Consider the following 18620-nt stretch of genomic DNA (forward strand, 5'->3'; position numbering starts at 1 on the left):
TGAAGATCCTTGTGCAGCTAATGTCAGAGCAACATTCCTAAAAAAAAACTCTGTGGTCAATCGAATCCCCACTGGTCGAGCAAAGCCCCATTGGCCCCCCTCACCCACCCAGGAGCCAGTGTGGTGTCCTGGTTAAGAGCAGCGGCCTCTAAACTGCATCCCCCATTCCTTCTCCACAGCTGGATGACCTTGGGCCAGTCACTGTTCTCTCAGAGCTCCCTCAGCCCCATCACTGGGTGTCTATTGTGAGAAGCGGTAGGGTAGGAGATGGTAAACTGCTCTGAGACTCCTTCAGGCGCTAAAAATACACAGTTCTCATCTGTCTCACTTTCTAAAAACACACGGCAGGCAACGAGAAAGGAGTCGGTGGGCAACATGACCCCCCCCCCCCCTGGGCACTCCATTCCGTCTCACAAAAATTAAGAAGTTGGGAAAGCCCCTTGGGGAACTGAACTTCTGTGATTCCTCTCGCTGCAGGAACAGCCGAGGCACCATGGTTTTAAGAAGCCGCTTTTAGAGAAGATCATACCTGATTCTGAAGCTACGTTGGTCCTTGTCGGTAAGCATGTTGCATTGCGTGGCTGTCCTGTCACAGCAAGGGTGGAAAGATGCCTCCACTGCATGAACGAGGTCAAAGATTCACTCCCTGAACCGTTCAAATATCATAGTCAGCAGGACTGGCAAGGGTCCCTGGATGAGAGGAATAGTAGAATCATAGAATAATAGAGTTGGAAGGGACCTCCTGGGTCATCTAGTCCAACCCCCATCCACTTTGCAGGACATTCACAACCCTCTCGGTCATCCACTGTCACCTGGCACCCCCTTGAGCATTCACGGAATCAGCCTCTTCGTCAGATGGCTCTCCAGCCTCTGTTTAAAAATTTCCAAAAACAGAGAACCCACCACCTCCTGAGAAAGCCTGTTCCACTGAGAAACCATTCTAATTGTCAGGAACTTTTTCTGTCCCATGCTTGGCCTCTCCCCTGGCCTTTCTGTCACCCTCCCCTTGTGCCAAGGACCCTCAATGATCCCCCATCCTCATCCGTCCTCCCTCCAGGCTCCACTGACCTCCTGGACCGTCCCACTCTGGCTTTCGTACGCTTGAAGGACGCTGTCGTGATGGACTCCGCCTTGGAGGTCTCTGTGCCCGTCAGGTTCCTTTTTGTGGTCTTGGGCCCAGACCCCCACTGTACCACCTATCATGAGATTGGGAGAGCCATCTCGACAATGATGTCCGAAAGGGTAAGATGGACTCTTCTTCACCACCAGCAGCCTCAGAGAGCCATAAATTCTCTTTCTTCGAGGGCTCCTAAAGAGGCCTCATCCTGACTTGGCGGTCCCAGTCCCAGAAGTTCTTGGAAGCTAAGCATGGTCATTCCTGGTCAGCATCTGGATGGGAGGTCACCAAGGAAGTAGAGGGTCGCGACACAGAGGCAGACAATGGCAAATAGCCCCTGAATGTATCTTGCTTTGAAAACCCTACAGAGTGGAGCTTGGGAAAGGCAGTTTGGGGAGGGAAGGGACCTCAGAAGGGTGTCATGGAGTCCTCTTTCCAAGGCAGCCCTTTTTTCCAGGGGGACTCATTGTAATTCCTGGAGATCTCCAGTCACTACCTGGAGGTTGGCAGCTCTAGTAGAGGTCACCATCAGTCCAAGGTGACTTGACAGCTCTGCTTCCCAACCATATTCTGCACAATTGCGCCGCTTCTGGGGTTCCTCCAAATCTGAAGAATGTTTCAGGGGCTTCTCAAAGGTAAACATGTTGAGAAAGGCTGTTCTCTGAGTCTTGATTTCCGTCCCTTCCGCCCCGGGCCAGGTGTTCCGCCACGACTGTTACTTGGCTGAGGAACGGCAAGAGCTGGTGAAGGGTCTGGAGGAGTTCCTGGACTGTTGCATCGTCGTTCCGCCTTGTGAAATCGCAAACGAGCAGCTCTTCAAGTCACTGTTGCCCATCCAGAAGGACCTCTTGCGGAAGAGATACCTCCCGCCGGAGAAGAAGCCAGAGCTCCCGAAGGAGCTGGGTATGGCTCAGTGTGGAGGACCCCCTAGACTCTGCAAGAAGCTGTCCCTGCTGCCTGCTAGCATTGGAAGGCCACAGTAGCAGATTTGGGGAGGAGAGGGAGATGGCGGAATTCAAGGGCACTGAATGAAGCTGGCGGGCAGTAGGCTCAGGGTGGACAGAAGGAAATACCACTTTATATATTATATTATATTATATTATATTATATTATATTATATTATATTATATTATATTATATTATATTATATTATATTATATTATATTATATTATATTATATTATATTATATTATATTATATTATATTATATTATATTATACTATACTATACTATACTATACTATACTATACTATACTATATGCTATATGCTATATGCTATATAGTATATACTCTATACTATACTATACTATATATTATATATTATATATTATATATTATATATTATATACTATATACTATATACTATATACTATATACTATATACTATACTATACTATACTATATACTATATACTATACTATACTATACTATACTATACTATACTATACTATATATTATATATTATATATTATATATTATATATTATATATTATATATTATATATTATATTCTATACTATACTATACTATATACTATATATTATATACTATATACTATATACTATATACTATATACTATATACTATACTATACTATACTATACTATACTATACTATATATTATATATTATATATTATATACTATACTATATATTATATATTATATATTATATATTATATACTATATACTATATACTATACTATACTATACTATACTATACTATACTATACTATACTATACTATACTATACTATTTACCGCCCTCCTCAGAGGCTCAGGGCACTTTACATAAAATGTATAAACAATACAAGAAACAATCCATAACATATAAATAACCCTAACATGAATCCTACTAACTGATCATTGTCACCTTGCAAACATTTCCATCCATGTAACTCCCATCTGCAGCCGGAGAAAAGAGAGAGAGTCTTGGAGCACCGTAGGGACTACCAAAATGTGTGGCCGGGGAGGAGCTTTTGTGAGTCTCTGCTCACTTCTTCTCCACCTTTAAGGTGATCCTGGACTTTTGCTCTTTGCTGCTGCTGCTGCTGCTGCAGACAGACTCGGACTCCCGGGTCTGATCTGGGGTCTTCTGTTTTGGGCAGAGCAAAAGCTGCACGCGGAGGCCCTCGCTCCGGAAGACGACGACAACCCTTTGCGCAGGACTGGCAAGCCTTTCGGGGGGCTGGTGAAGGACATTAAACGACGGTACCCCAAATACCTCAGCGACTTCAAGGATGCCCTCAACGGCCAGTGCCTGGCCGCCGTCATCTTTATTTATTTCGCCGCGCTTTCTCCCGCCGTCACCTTTGGGGGCTTTCTGGGTAAGACTACAGTGGCCACACACCCTGGTGGGAACAGATCTTCTCCCTCTGGGGTTGGGGAATACCTGGAACACCTCGTTTTTATGCTGTGGATAATCACCATTTGTTTTGTATGTTTTTAGCGTGACAAAGAGAGTGGAGGAAAGTAAAGGGGAAGGATTTCCCCCTGACTTCTGGTGTGTTTAAACCAGGGGTAGTCAAACTGTGGCCCTCCAGATGTCCATGGACTACAATTCCCAGGAGCCCCTGCCAGCGAATGCTGGCAGGGGCTCCTGGGAATTGTAGTCCATGGACATCTGGAGGGCCGCAGTTTGACTACCCCTGGTTTAAACCATGGGAATGCAACAGAATAGGAATTTAAACTCTCCTTCCCTGTGTAGTCCTTTTTTGTTTTGCACGAGACCTGTGATATCTAAGCAGGTCTACTCAGAGGTAGGCCCCGTGTTATTTAATGGGTCCCATTATCTGGAAAGAGTCTGCAGGATTGGAACCCGTCTCACGCCTAGTTCGACCTTGTGTTCTGTAGGGGCGTTTCGTGCTTCAGTGACAGGGAGGCTCAACAGCTGCCGTTTTTCCTAGGCGATGAGACCAGAAACATGATGGGAGTGTCGGAGCTCCTGGTCTCCACGGCCGTTCAGGGCGTGCTCTTCTGCTTGCTCGGGGCCCAACCCTTGCTCGTGGTCGGCTTCTCCGGCCCCCTCTTGGTATTTGAGGTGGCCTTTTATTCGGTAAGTGCCGAGCTAGAAATCACGCTTGTGCTGGACGATGGTTGGATTTCCTGGGGTATTATTTATCGTAGGATGTTTCGATAAATAACACCTGTTTTCTATGAAGAACTTTGACTGCAGGTGGCTGTGTAGGAATCCTTTGCCCGTGAGACCAGAAATTTGTCTCCAAGCTTCTCGCAACCCTCAGTGGGAGCAGAGAATGCTGCATTTAGGCAGATTTGGGACTGATAGCAAAGCAGTTGTTAGGATGTGAAGCCCAGGGTCCCTCCTTGTATATTTGCCCTAGAAATGTGCTTCCTTTTAGAAGACGAAGCTCAAAGTCCCAGGATTTTGGGAGGGGCTGCGACTCAGCGGTAGAGTATCTGCTTGGCATGCAGAAGGTCCCCGTTTCAATCCCTGGCAGGTCAATCCCTGGGGACAAAGAGCTGATGGGATGGAAGACTGTTGCCAGTGTCTCATGGGTTTCTCTTGTGGTCCCTTCTCCTCCCCCTCCCCAATTTCTCCGCCCAGTTTTGTTCCAGTTTCAACATCGAGTACATTGTGGGCAGAGTCTGGATCGGCTTCTGGCTCATCATCTTGGTGGTGCTGGTTGTGGCCTGTGAAGGCAGCTTCCTTGTGTGCTATATCTCCCGCTACACCCAGGAAATCTTTTCTTTCCTCATTTCGCTCATCTTCATCTTCGAGACTTTCAAGAAACTCATCACGGTACTACGGTCTAGGTTTGGGTCTCCTTCCCTTGCTTCTGGGGATGCAAGGTCGGGTTGCCACCTGGAAATCCCTGGAGATTTTTGCAGGGTGAAGCCTGGAGGGCGGGATTTGGGGAGGGACATCAGTGGGGTGTCAAAGTGGCTGTTTTCTCCAAGGAAGCTGATCTCTGTAATCTGAAGATCAATTGTAAACCCAAGAGATCTTCAGGCCCCACCTAGATATTCTATGAGAAGCTGGCCAAATGGTCAAATAGAAATAAACTAACAACCCCAAGTGAGGCAAAAAAAAGAAAAATTATTTCTCAAAGTATGAGCAACAAGCTTCGTTACTCGGTCCCCGAATGTATTTTCTTAAGTATTTTCTTCAAATAGATTATTTAAATGCTTGTTTTTTTATCAAGGGAAGCAATTGTCCTATCAGGTATCCTGTCCTTTGGTCCACACTCTGTGAAGTTTCTTTTAACCTCCCAGAACCCTGATATAATTGAACCAGTTGCAAAGTTTTATATCTTGCCATGAGAGATCGTGAATGTATTATGTCTTACTCTAAAGCAGGGGTGGTCAAACTGCGGCCCTCCAGATGTCCATGGACTACAATTCCCAGGAGCCCCTGCCAGCGAATTGTAGTCCATGGACATCTGGAGGGTCGCAGTTTGACTACCCCTGCTCTAAAGCATGATCTCTGCCTTAGTTTTCACTAGCAGTGGGATCCCTTTGCACTTTCCCTCCTTACATTGTACTTTTATATGCTATTATTAAAGGCTTGTTGTTGTTGTTAAGAAAATCCTTCAGAAAAGACTGCCGGTTACAAGCAATAGGTTGTCGCTAATACTTTGAGGAATAAATGTTTTGCCTCATACGGGATTGTTTCTTAATCTTCCCACCTGGAAGTTGGCAACTGCCATGCCATTAAATCCAGATTCCAAAATGACTAAACTGCACTTCTCAGCAGGAATGCGTGGCTTTTCCCCGAATCAAGCCCTCGGGCAGGCAGGCAGGCAGGCAGGCAACTTCTGTTTGCATGTGCAAGCAGGAGGATCTCAAAGCTCTTCCAGTGTTTCATTACTTTTGACCCTCCGCAGGTGACCAAGGGCCTGTCCTCCCCCTTTCCCCCTCTGTCAGATGCGTCACAGTAATCGCCCGCATTGTACAATTCAACAGAACAGTAATTGAGAGGGTGTCGCATTAAAATTTTGCGTTAAGTGGCCCCTGCTGCTTTGTTGCACTCTTTCAAACATCCAGAGCTTGTTGGCACGGAGGTAAAAAAAACAAACCAAAAAAAACCCTTTTTGGGGAAGGGGACTTCCTGCCGCAATAACAGGTCGGTCACAAGAAGCCAGGCCGCCAAGATCTGGTTTCTATAGAAACTGAGGAACGGGAGAAAGGAAAGACGGAGGGGTGAAAAGATGTAGGAAGGAGAAGGGGAAATGAGCAGAGCTCTTGTGACTGGGCTTCCCTCAGAAATTGTTCTCTTGATGAATTTTATTGGGATGAGTTGTAGAATCATAGAATAAAAGAGTTGGAAGGGACCTCATGGGTCATCTAGTCCAACCCCCCCCCTGCACTATGCAGGACACTCACATCCCTATTGTTGATCCACTGTCACCTGCCACCCCTTGAGCCTTCACAGAATCTGCTACTCCGTCAGATGGCTCTCCAGCCTCTGTTTAAAAATCTCCAAAGATGGAGAACCCACCACCTCCCGAGGAAGCCTGTTCCACTGAGGAACCGCTCTCACTGTCAGGAACTTCTTCCGGATGTTTAGATGGAATTTCTTTTGAATAAGTTTCATCCCATTGGTTCTGGTCCGTTCCTCCAGGGCAAGAGAGAACAACTCTGCTCCATCCTCCATATGGCAGCCTTTTAAATACTTGAAGATGGTTATCAAATCCCCTCTCAGTCGTCTCCTCTCCTATGGGGAAGCTGGAGGCAAGGCCTTTGAAGAGGGGGGAAAGGGAGGCTGTGCTGGCTGGGCAGGAGGACCAATGATGAGGAATTAGTGGTGGGGGGCCCACTAAGGATGAGAAGATGCACAAGGTCCTGGCCAGTATGGTGTGGTGATTAACAGGGGCGGACTTTAATCTAGAGAACTGGGTTCAGTTCCCCTCTTCTCCCACCTATGAAGCCTGTTGGCTGACCTTGGGCTAGTCCCAGTTCTCCCCGAGCTCTCTCAGCTCCGCTGACCTCACATGGTGCCCATTGTGGGGAAAGGAAGGGATGGTGCTTGTAAGCTGCTCTGAGATTCATTAAGGTGGAGACAAGTGGGGTATAAATACCTACTCTTGATCCAGATGGCTCACTGGTTTTTATTGACTAATGCAAAGCATTTTTGTCCATCTCCAGTGATCCTTGAGTCCAGCGATGGCCAAACTGGGGCTCTCCAGATGTCCATGGACTACAATTCCCATGAGCCCCTGGACATCTGGAGAGCCCCAGTTTTGGCCACGCCTGTGAGTACAGCATGGACATCCGAAGAGTTTGGCCACCCCTGCCTACACCTATCCATTCTTGCAGATTTTCAAGGATCATCCCCTGCGGCCAAAATACAACATCAGCTCCAGCATCAAAAAGGACCAGCCCAACACAGCTTTGCTGTCCCTTGTCCTCATGGCGGGGACGTTCTTCATCGCCTTCTTCTTGCGCAAGTTGAAAAACAGCAGTTTTTTCCCTGGCAAGGTAAATCCTGCACAGCTCTTGAGTATCTTTGAAAAGTGGGAGGGGACTCGGAGAGGGAGGAGCTTAAGCGTTCTGCCTGTGTGTGGGTTTGGCCCCTTTCTTTATAATGGTCAAGCACTCTCAAGAATGACTAGTATGCCTGGACTGCAAATTGAAGCTGTGTTTGTGTGAGAGAGATTTCATTTCTCGGTACAATTTAGAAGAGGCTCTACTTGGTTTTTGTCACGGTAGCGTTGAGCCCCTCAAGCTTTAAGTATTAAAATAAGCAGTAATGTAAAATGTCTGGCCTCAGCCAGCTTCCACAAGCTTCCACAAGCCCACAAAAGAGCCACGGAAGCACAAATCTCCCCCCCCATCTTTTATGGCCACAGGTCTGCTGTGACTCCCCTTTCTGTATTGTGTTTTAACTAAATTCAGTTGCCTTTTTTAATCCCTAGGAACTATTGCAAGAGCAGGTTTGGGCCGAAAAGCAGAATAAAAATAGATAATTATAATTATAAATATAAATAACTACGTCAGTCTTTCTCAACTTTTTTACGATTGAGAAACCCCTGAAACATTCTTCAGGCTTTGAGAAACCCCAGAAATGGCACAATCATGCAGAATCTGGTTGGGAAGCAGAGCTGAGGACACGCCCACCAGAGGCCCCTCCCCTCCTGCCCCCTCCAGGCCCATCATTGGCCATTTGGGGGGGAGGTGAGTCGATATGACCATATATGGCCATAAATGTTAAACAAATTTTAAAATACACAAACACACACACACACATATATATATACTTATATATATATATAATTTTATTTTTGTCAATTAATTTATGTAGATATTATGGATACACTTTTTAAATTAGGTATGTGTGGAAGAGTCTGTTGTATATTTTTGTTACTTCACCATATATATAAAAAGACTTTTTGAACTTAGATATTTTGCACAGTATTTTATTAGACCGCCATTTCTGTTCCTGTTATTTCGTCTTGATACCCCTCATGCCATGGTCTGTCTTAGCCTGGCCTTTGAGAATCTGGGGACCATCTTCTTCTCAGGCCTTCTTCTCTAGTCAGGTCATACCTGTATTACCAGACTAACGTGGCTTTTACTTTCTGGCAGCTTCGACGTGTGATTGGAGATTTTGGTGTCCCCATCTCCATCTTCATCATGTCCTTGGCAGACTTCTTCATTAAGGACACCTTTACGCAGGTGAGCCCTTAGCTGTGTTTTCGCTGGTGGCTTTTCTGCATTCTCATTTTTCTCACTTGCATGTTTGTATTGCTTAGAGGTGTTTTTTTTTTCCCTGCTCCGCACATGTTTTGCTCCTTGTTGTGGTTGGGGCATAAAAACCTGCAGTTTAAAGCTGCAAGGAAGTAGGATATAAATTAGTGTAACATTGAATCGACCATGAGGGGGAGCCAAACGTATGGAAAAGAACACACACACACACACACATACCTAAAGCAAAGTGAATATACAACTGAGGAAACCTTATCGGCAAAAAGCGCTCCTTATCTCAACTGCCCTTGATATTTCCAGAATCCAGGTGGAAATCTGACTTACCTGTCAGTTCCCTTGTCAGTTGGGTCCCTCCTGTGAGGGAGAGGTAAGCATAGAGAAGTAAATTCCCTCTTTTCCTGGCATTGTGCTCCTTATCAGGTCACCATGTTCCAGAAGAGGGGGGAAATGACCCATAATATTTCAATTTACATTTTATGATTCAGTTGTTTCTTTCTATTGCATTTTACTGATCTGTATAGTCTAAGATAGGACTCAGTTTTCTTCTGACGTTAGTCGGTCGTGGATCAGATATGTAAGTTTTGCCATTGTTACATATTCAGCTGTCTTTTGACCAGTCCATAAGATCTGATGGACTTTCCTTCTTCCGTCTTAACGCATGAAGAATCCTTTCAGCTGTTAGCTATTCTTAAGAAGTTCACTAAACATCCTAATGTTATTTCGTACTGTATTCAATAACATACATTTTGGATCTAATACAAAAATAATTTTCCGTATCTTTTGCATCTCATTATGAATCATAACAGCAAAAGATTATTAATTTTTTTTGTAAATGGCTTTAAAGCACTTTATTTTGGCAGAACTGCACTTTGACTGCTTTCCAAATACATCTCGGCCTCAATAACAGAACGAAAACACGGCGTGAAGCTCTTTTTAATATGATTTACTCTGTGGAATATGGAATGGGTTATTTTAATATTTGCTTTGACTTTCTTATCTTTAAAAAAATCTTTCATGAAAGTCATTTGTTTGAAGCTTTCGGTGTTTCGAATATGTGAAGCAGTGAGGATTCATTAAACTCAGCTCATCAGAAAGAGGCGATTTATTTTCCTCTGTTATATATTTTCCTAATTGGACATGTAAAATTTCCCAGAATGAAAAACGACATGAAAATATTGAGTGTGTGTGTGTGTGTGTGTGTGTGTGTGTGTGTGTGTGAGGACCTTAGATCAGCCTTTTTCAACCTTTTGACCATGGAGGTATAACTGAAATACTTTTCAGGCTTCGAGGTACCATGGAAATGGCCATGCCCCCGGCCATGCCCCATATGCAAATAAAAATTAAATTAAAATATGCTAATAAAAATATGCCTCCCCCTCACTCCAGGCAGGCCAGATGTCCAACAGAAGACTCATTGGGACAACTTATTCTATCCACAGGGAAAGAAGCAGCACTGCTACGGCGGTGGCTGCTGGTTCCATATGGCCGCCATCTTGGAATCCTTCATGCTATGGTACATCTGTGGGGCTCTCAAAATACACAGGTGTACTCTGGTACACTGGATGGGAAACATGGCCTTAGACCAGGGGTAGTCAAACTGCGACCCTCCAGGTGTCCATGGACTACAATTCCCATGAGCCCCTGCCATGGAGGGCCACAGTTGGACTAACCCTTTCTTAGATGAATCAGAGTACTGGGAAACAAAGCTGAGATGCTGTCCACCTCCCATTTTGTTGTTGCTCCCCTTCCTTTTCTCTCTCATATTCTCCCCCTTCACCTCTCTCCCATGCATTACTATGTTTAATAGGGGGAAATTGTTCTGTTGTTGGTGATAGCGTGTACAGCAACCCAGGCTCTACCTGGAAGACAGCAAGTCTAGGAGACATCAACAGGCCTAGAGATTATTCATATCTCGTCTTTTCTTTCCTTCCAGAAACTGGAAGTTCCTGATGGCTTTAAGGTCTCCAATGAAACTGCCCGGGGCTGGTTCATCCATCCCCTTGGAGAACACACGGAATTTCCCATTTGGATGATGTTCGGTGCATCTCTGCCAGCCATCTTAGTCTTCATCCTCATCTTCTTAGAGTCACAGATCACCACGTAAGGAACCAAAGAAAATAGGGAACCAGGCAACCAAGGATGAGACTAGAGGCAGAAAGGTTACCAAAGAGTGAGCTAGAAAGGAAAATAAAAGTATGAAGGCAAGTCAAGGCAAGGCAAGAGAAGTGCATTGTGGGTAGAATGGCAGACACGACTGACTTGGCTCAGCAAATGGCAGCATTATGTCCTGGTGACATCAGACCCATCCTGAACCTTGTCAAACCTTCTTTCCAGGTTGATTGTCAGCAAACCTGAGAGGAAGCTGGTTAAGGGGTCAGGCTTCCATCTAGACCTGCTTCTGATCGTTGGCATGGGTGGCTTAGCAGCACTTTTTGGCATGCCCTGGCTCAGCGCCACTACAGTGAGGACCGTCACTCACGCCAACGCCCTGACCGTGATGGCCAAGAGTACCATCCCAGGGGAGAAAGCCCGTGTCCAGGAGGTCAAGGAGCAGAGGGTCACTGGACTCCTGGTGTCCGTTCTTGTAGGTGAGTTCTGCTCAAGATTCTTTCTTCTCTTCTTGAACACCTGAATCTGAGCTCAGTCCATCGCAGCCATTGCTGCATTCACTGTCCCCTCCCTCCACCTCTCCTGTCCTCTCCTGAGAGGCCCATAACTGGCATGTTTTTGTTTGCATGTTTGCCCACTGCAGGCGTCTCCATTTTCATGGAGCCGGTCCTGAAGATGATTCCGTTGGCAGTACTCCTTGGTATCTTCCTCTACATGGGGGTGACTTCCCTCAACGGGATCCAGCTCTACGACCGAATCCTTCTTATATTGAAGCCCCCCAAATACCACCCGGAGGAGCCTTATGTTAGAAAAGTAAGTGTACGACAAGGGGTGAACACAGAGAGACAGCCATGTCAAACCATATGTGGTCAGCCCTCCTTTGTCTTTATACCCACACATGTAGTGAGGATCCTGAAACACCATTCCACGTCCTGGAGGAAATAGAATATATAGAGCTTCGCAGGTAGCATGTCAAGTAGTCCTAAAACAGAGGACTTCTGAACATGTGACGAGTATCTGTGCTTGGCCAGGCTGCTGGTGAGAGAGAAAATCTCCATGACAACCACTCCCGCCAAGCAAACTGGACCTCTTCCTCTGGATGACATCATGTCCCCGTGTATTCAGAGTTATTTTCCATCTATTTCCCAGCTTGTGTATTTTTATCCCACCGTCCTTTCAAGGAGCTCAAGCCAGGATTTCCTTACTTTTATCCTCCCAATAACCTGGCGAGATAAAATGTAAGCGGTCCACGGCTGAGTGAGGATTCGAACCTGGTTCTCCCGGATCCTAGTCGGACACTCTGACTACCCTACCACACTGGCCCAGTGGCAGATCCCGGACAGACAGACTCATCAAGGTCTCTGACACCTTCTTGGCCTTCTCTCCTTCCAAGGTAAAGACCTGGCGCATGCACATCTTCACCCTGACCCAGATCCTGTGCTTGGGCGTGCTGTGGGGAGTGAAGATGAGCCCCGCCTCCCTCAGCTTAGCCTTCATCCTCATCCTGACGGTGCCCCTGAGACGGATCCTGCTCCCTTGTTTCTTCAATGACCTTGAACTCAAGTGTGTAAGTATTGTTTCCCGTGGTGAGCAGCTCAGTGCATTATATGGTACTGGCATCATTCTACACCGAGTTTAACCCCATTACTGTGAGCCCTCTCCTCTTCTGCCAACACGGACTGCTCCTTGCCCTCCTCCAAGTGACAACCTTTCAAATAGGGTTCAGCGCTTCGGCCGTTTCGGTGGCCGAAGCGCCCAACCCTACTTTCAATATCCCCTCTCAACCTCCTCTTCAGTCACCCACGGAAGATCCTTATGCGTGGTAGCTCCCACAGAAGCCAGTCAAACCTCCAGCGGCCAATCAGAAGTGCCGCTGGCCAAAAGCTTGAATTAGTCCTGCCCACTTTCTAAGAGCCCTTGGCGGGTGCCAAAAGACTGCCCTGCACTTTGGGCGGACAAACTGGGCATCTTTGCGCAGGCCTCTGAGCTTTCCACAATGCACAGAAGTCCCTTGGCCCGATGCATGGAGATTTCTTGGCAGACCAGGGCATGTAGAAAGCCTTCCCTCCAAAACAGAAAAATCTGAAAAAACCCTGGCCAACAGCTTGCACTGCCTGAATGAATATGTTGGCAGCTTCAAGAAACAGGTGATGAGGCCCAGTGCACGGCCAGCTCCAATTCGGAGTCTCAGAACTAATTCTGTTCTCACGCATCGTCGGTTTTTCGCTCCAGGATTCCGCCTTTTTCCACTAAAAGAAGCCCTGGGCTGGCCCCCAAAGCTATCTTTTCATCCTTGGTAGCTTGGCAAGAGAAGGGAAACTCCAGGCCAAATTCAGCAGAGAAAGGGAAGGAAACCCTACAGAGTGGCCATGTGAAAAAGGATTGGGCCGGGCTGGCCTGGAATGTTTAGGACTCTCTTTCAATCTAGTTCACTCCCAGCTGTTTCTCGGGGGATATTCTGACGCAGAGAAGCCTATAACAGCAGCATTTCCGTGGGTTGATTTTGTTGGTTGTTGCTGGGTCCCTACGACAGAGCAAAACATAATCTGGTTTACAAGACTCTTTTCCCCGTCAGAATATCTATATTTTTATTTAGAAAGCTGCAAAAAAGAAAAGGGGATACTGGTCATAGTTACATGTTGCAGCTATTATTTAGAACAGCCTTTCTCAGATTTTTTACCATTGAGAAAACTCGGAAATATTGTTCAGGCTTCGAGAAACCCCAGAAGTGGTGCAATTTTGCAGAAGACGGTTGGGAAGCAGAGATGTGGACACGCCCACCCGAGGCCCCTCCCCTTCCCACCCCCTCCAGGCCCATCATTGGCCATTTTGGGAGGGCTGGGCGGGTCAACGTGACCATACATGGTCATATCACCCGATAAGCGTTTCACAAATCTAAAAAATATATTACAAATTAATTCACTCCCACCCATTTAGGGAATCCTTCCAGGGCCGTCAAGAAACCCCAGGGTTTCACGAAACCCTTGTTGAGAAAGCCTGATTTAGAGGCAAAACAAAATATTCACGGAGCTTCAATTTCTTTTCAGTTGGATGCTGACGACTCTGAAGTCACTTTCGACGAATCGGAAGGCTGCGATGTTTATGACGAAGTGCAGATGCCCATTTGAGCTGGGACCCCTCTTCCAGGCAGATAAGGAACTAAGACCCTTTCCCTGAGAGCCCTGGACAGACACAGCGTCTGGAAGAGGACTTCTTTGTATCACATCTGTTGCACATCTGTGCGAAGCCCCCAGTAACTCTTTCCAGCACATGGATTCCATAGAAATTAAGTAGCTAGCACACGCTTTAGATCTTCTTCCAATCTTATAGGGCTGTAGTGAAATTTTAACAAATCTTTATCTTCCTCCGTGGGATCACAGAACCCCTCCCCAAGCTGTTCGGGGACCACGAGAAGACGTGTGAAGTTTTATCAGTTGTACACAGAGGACCTGTTAATCCCATCAAGGATGGAGATGCTTCCACCCAGCACCAGAACCTACACACCGAGAAAAACCCACTGCGTTTTCTGAAAGAAATGCAGGAAGTACAATCGTAGGGCAGACCGAATAGATTGATTCTGTGACCAAAGCCAAGAAGAAATTAAACAGCGGCTGGTCTTTTCTCGGGGTCGGGAGCCGTTGAGTCCACAAATAGTTGAGCAAGTTAGTTATGGGGTGAAGGCCAAAGAGATTCGTTACGGGGCAAAGACTGTTTGGGTCCCAGGTGCCCTTCTGGCAAAAGATGTGCCAGCAGTGAGCTCAGAGCCGAAATTTAATCTGCAGATGTCGCAGCCTTCCTTATGGGGAAGGGTGGAGCCTGTTAACAAAGAATGCACAGAATTAACTTGGCAGGGAGAGAACAGAGAGAGGCACTGAAAAAAAAAACACACACAGCACTGAAAGGGAGACTGGCCTTCCATTGTTTTTGCAGTCTGATTGGGGCAGACAGCTGCCCCACGGGGACTAAAATTAGGGTGACAGAGAAGGGTCTTTGGGCATTGTCTGGAAGAGATTCCCACCAGAGGCCGCTCATGAGACCTGTTAGCACTTACTTAATTGCAAGAGTCGTTGGATTGAGTTTTGCAGGGACAAAGAGTGCAGTAAATAAATCTACCAAGAAGTATATTGCAAAAAAAGGTAAACTTGCATGTATTCAAGTGAATCCAATTCACATTCCAGTTGCAATTGAAATCACAAATCACAAATGCCCAAATCACCTCTACAGGGGAGGCCTGCAGAGACCTGCATCTCCGTGGAAGGCCATGTAAAGAGAGGGAGAGGACAAAGGGATAGAGAGAGGAGGGGCCAGAGGGCTGCCCCCAGGTTAAGACAAACAGAAGTACCCCATCTCAGGAGATTAAACACATCTAAAGTGATGTAGCCCCCTTCCCCCTGTCCAAGTATGCTGAGTCCCACCCTCCAACAAATGTATCATGTGAAAAAAGTAGAATTGTGTCCTATAATACAATATGCTTTATTTGTTTCTGTTGGTTTTAAGGTGGGGGTGCGGGATCTGTTACTGAGCACAAGTCAGCGTTACAAAAACTGAAGCTTTCGGTATTTTGTTTTGTTAAGTTTCTAGTTCTTCTAATGCAGAGAGAGGATTCTTGCGCCTCTCCCTTATTCTTCTAGCTCTCTGTCCTTTCCACACGTGGGTTGATATCACATTTTGGAGTGTTTGAACATTTGTGCTAGCGATGGCAGCCGTGTTTCATTCAATGTCATGCATTCCTCTTGAGGAGCATTTTTGTACAGAACGACCTCAGCGGTAATTCTTGTGTGCCTCCAACCATCCGGAAGACTATCACTTACTTAGTCTTCTGCCCAGAAATGAAAAATCACCTTTCCAAGGCAGGGCCTAGATAATATCTCTGCTGCATTCCCCATTCCAGCTCCTGCCGTTAATTCGGGGCCTCCTTCAACCTGCAGCGATTCTGTGGCTATTTTCGTTTTAATTCAATATTTTAAATTCTGTATCGTGTATTTACTTTCCCCCTCACAGGTTGAATATTCCTTTTCCTCATGCATTTAAATTATTGCTGTATTATTTTGTCTAAAAGTCTACATGATGGGTAGACTTCCTTGACTAGAGATGCAGTGTGAAATTCTCATGCCCATCCGACGCTGGAAAAGGTTAGTGTTGGTGGGTTCTTCCCTCAAAGAAATGTGCCAAAATTATGCTTAGCAGCCTCCACTGTGTGCCTTTAGTTCCCCCACTTTCAAATTCCTGGCCCATGTGGGACACTATGGTTATTTCCTTCAGCTTGGTGTAGTGGTTAGGAGCACGGATTTCTAATCTGGCATGCCGGTTTTGATTCCTTGCTCCTCCACATACAGCCATCTGGGTGACCTTGGGCTAGTCACAGCACTGATAAAGCTGTTCTGACCAAGCAGGAATCTCAGGGTGTCTGTTCCAGGGAGAGAAAAGGGAAGGGGAATGTAAGCCCCTTTGAGCCTCCTTCGGGTAGAGAAAAGTGGCATCTAAGAACCAACTCTTCTTCTTCTTCTTCATGTGAAAAGTTCTCTGTCCATGCCCAGAACTGCTTTTTCTGTTGTTGCAGCACATGATCCAGGATTTTGGTCTGCTGCCTATTTATGGCTGGTTAGCATGAATTCAATTGGCAGTAGGTTTAGAGAAGACCAAAGGAAGTGTGTCTTCATGAAACATGGAATGAAGCTCATCGCCAAGGTTATGGTGATGAACTTCAGCTCCCATGGCTTCAGAAAATGGGTTAAGTTAAGAACGGAGAGGCCAGTCAGGGGCCACGGCAGCTCAACAGAGAGCCTACATTTTCAGGGGCAGTGTACCTCTTATTATATATTGCTGTGATCCTGCGTTGTCCATGAACTCTCTAGAAGCATCCAACTGGCTACTGTTAAGAGACAGAAAGTTGGAAGAGAGGAAACCCTTGGCTTGATCCAGCGTACGTTTCAAGGCTTTTACATTACCCAAAAACCAGCAAGGGGGAAAAGTAATATAGATATATGGCAATTTAATATGTTCTGTTGGCTTGTTTATTTAGCTCACGGTGGAATGCATTTGGATCAGCTCCTCTCCTTGGCGGAACAACACCCATGACATAGTTTAAGCTGGCTGAGAGGTAGCATCCACATCCGCTAATCGAAGGGCTGCCGTAATCTCCCACACAAATCCCGCCACGATTAGGGTTGTTGATTTTCTTCTGGCAGCAGGTTTGACACACGTATGGCCAGGGAGTCTTTTCTCAACACGGAGTTAAAATGATCGGAAACAATTCAGCCTGCTGGAATTTATTTGCCCAGAGATACTGGTGCTATGCCTGAATAAAGGTAGAAAGCAAACCCTCGTGATCAGGAAATGTGTACATTCTAAGCTAGTGCTAAAGGGCTATTTTTGGTAATTTATTGAAAGTGCATGTTTAATATCTTGACTGATTTGTACCTTTTGGCTTGTTAGGACCAAACCTTTGCTTTGCAAGAGAATATGTGCTCGTGTGGCGTATTCATCTGATTGCTGATTTTTTTTTAGGCACGATTGCCTTAGACGAATGTTGTTGCAATTCATTTTTTTCCTCGATTTGAACAATAAAGCAATAAGTCTTTTTTTATTAAACCCCCTCCCTCCCATCTTGTCACTTCTTGGTAGCCCTGCAAATCACAGAGGGCTGGAGTAGTGTCTGGGGCCCGTTTACTATGAGGATTTAAAACCATTTATGAGCTGTTTCGGAAGCACACCCTGCCCGTTTTAAACCGTGCCGCTTCCCTACTCTGCTCCACCTGCCCTTTTCCCCAGAGCAGGGGTGAATGTTGACGCATTGAATTGCTGTATTGATCGAGCACAGCCTTTCTCAAATTTCTTTACCGTTGAGAAACCCCTGAAACATTCTCTAGGCTTTGAGAAACCCCAGATGGAGAGTATGGTTGGGGCACAGAGCTGTGCGCTCACCCACCCAGGACCCCTCCCCATCCCACCCCCTCCAAGCCCATCAGCCGCCATTTTGGGAAGGATGTTTTGAAAACTGTTTGAAAGTTGTTCGTATGTTCCACGTGAAGTTAGATAATGTTTCAGTGCAAACCGCCCAGAGCCGCAAAGAATGGGTGTGGTATAAAAATCCAAATAAATAAATAAATAAATAAATAAATAAATGGGGGGTCAGGTCAGCATGACTATATATGGTCATATAATCTGCTAGATGTTCAACCACTTAAAAATATTAACGATTAATGAACTCCCACCCCTTTGGGAAACTCTTCTGGGGCCCGTCGAGAATTCCCAGGGGAGCAGGATGACATTCTAAAGACGAACAGGATTTCGAGAGCCTAAAGTTCTCCGGGGGACCTTGTGTTGCTTGCTTCCTTTTAGCTCACCCTACCTGACGAGGCTGTTTGAAAGGATAAAACAACAACAACAATAACAATGACCACTTTATTTCGATAGCCCACAAGGAAGGGGGGTTGAAAAGTCTCTTCTGCTCCGTGCACGAAAGGCAGGGCGGAAAACACGATTGCAAGACCATCGCCAGGGACAGGAATTCACTGTGACCTAAATGGCTCAACAGCTTTATTTATAACGCTAAAAAAAAACGAGAAGAAGGTGCAGCCGTCTACAAAAAGCGAGCATCAGGGGATGGAAGGCGATCCGTAGCAGGTTTACCACATTGTGGAAAACAGAGGATGTATTTACCGGCTGCCGACTTCAAACAAGTGACAACTCTTTTAAACACCCCTACGATTTATACATAACTGCCTGCTAACT

General features: G+C 46.0%; 1 protein-coding gene across 3 annotated transcripts in view; it reads left to right on the forward strand.

Moving 5' to 3' along the window:
• SLC4A1 (solute carrier family 4 member 1 (Diego blood group)) overlaps nucleotides 1-17477 on the forward strand; it is a 35168-nt gene extending 17691 nt beyond the window's left edge. For all 3 annotated transcript variants that reach the window (XM_077313661.1, XM_077313663.1, XM_077313662.1), the window contains 13 exons: nucleotides 478-559; nucleotides 1058-1242; nucleotides 1816-2020; nucleotides 3221-3439; nucleotides 4019-4167; nucleotides 4678-4872; nucleotides 7389-7550; nucleotides 8658-8747; nucleotides 10711-10877; nucleotides 11112-11365; nucleotides 11530-11699; nucleotides 12280-12453; nucleotides 13934-17477. In XM_077313661.1, the coding sequence (XP_077169776.1) occupies nucleotides 478-559; nucleotides 1058-1242; nucleotides 1816-2020; nucleotides 3221-3439; nucleotides 4019-4167; nucleotides 4678-4872; nucleotides 7389-7550; nucleotides 8658-8747; nucleotides 10711-10877; nucleotides 11112-11365; nucleotides 11530-11699; nucleotides 12280-12453; nucleotides 13934-14014 (2133 nt within the window). In that variant the 3' untranslated portion in view covers nucleotides 14015-17477. The remainder of the gene's footprint in view (nucleotides 1-477; nucleotides 560-1057; nucleotides 1243-1815; nucleotides 2021-3220; nucleotides 3440-4018; nucleotides 4168-4677; nucleotides 4873-7388; nucleotides 7551-8657; nucleotides 8748-10710; nucleotides 10878-11111; nucleotides 11366-11529; nucleotides 11700-12279; nucleotides 12454-13933) is intronic.
• The last annotated feature ends 1143 nt before the right edge of the window (nucleotides 17478-18620 follow it).

The sequence above is a fragment of the Paroedura picta genome, chromosome 16, assembly GCF_049243985.1.
Source record: "Paroedura picta isolate Pp20150507F chromosome 16, Ppicta_v3.0, whole genome shotgun sequence".
NCBI lineage: Eukaryota > Metazoa > Chordata > Lepidosauria > Squamata > Gekkonidae > Paroedura > Paroedura picta.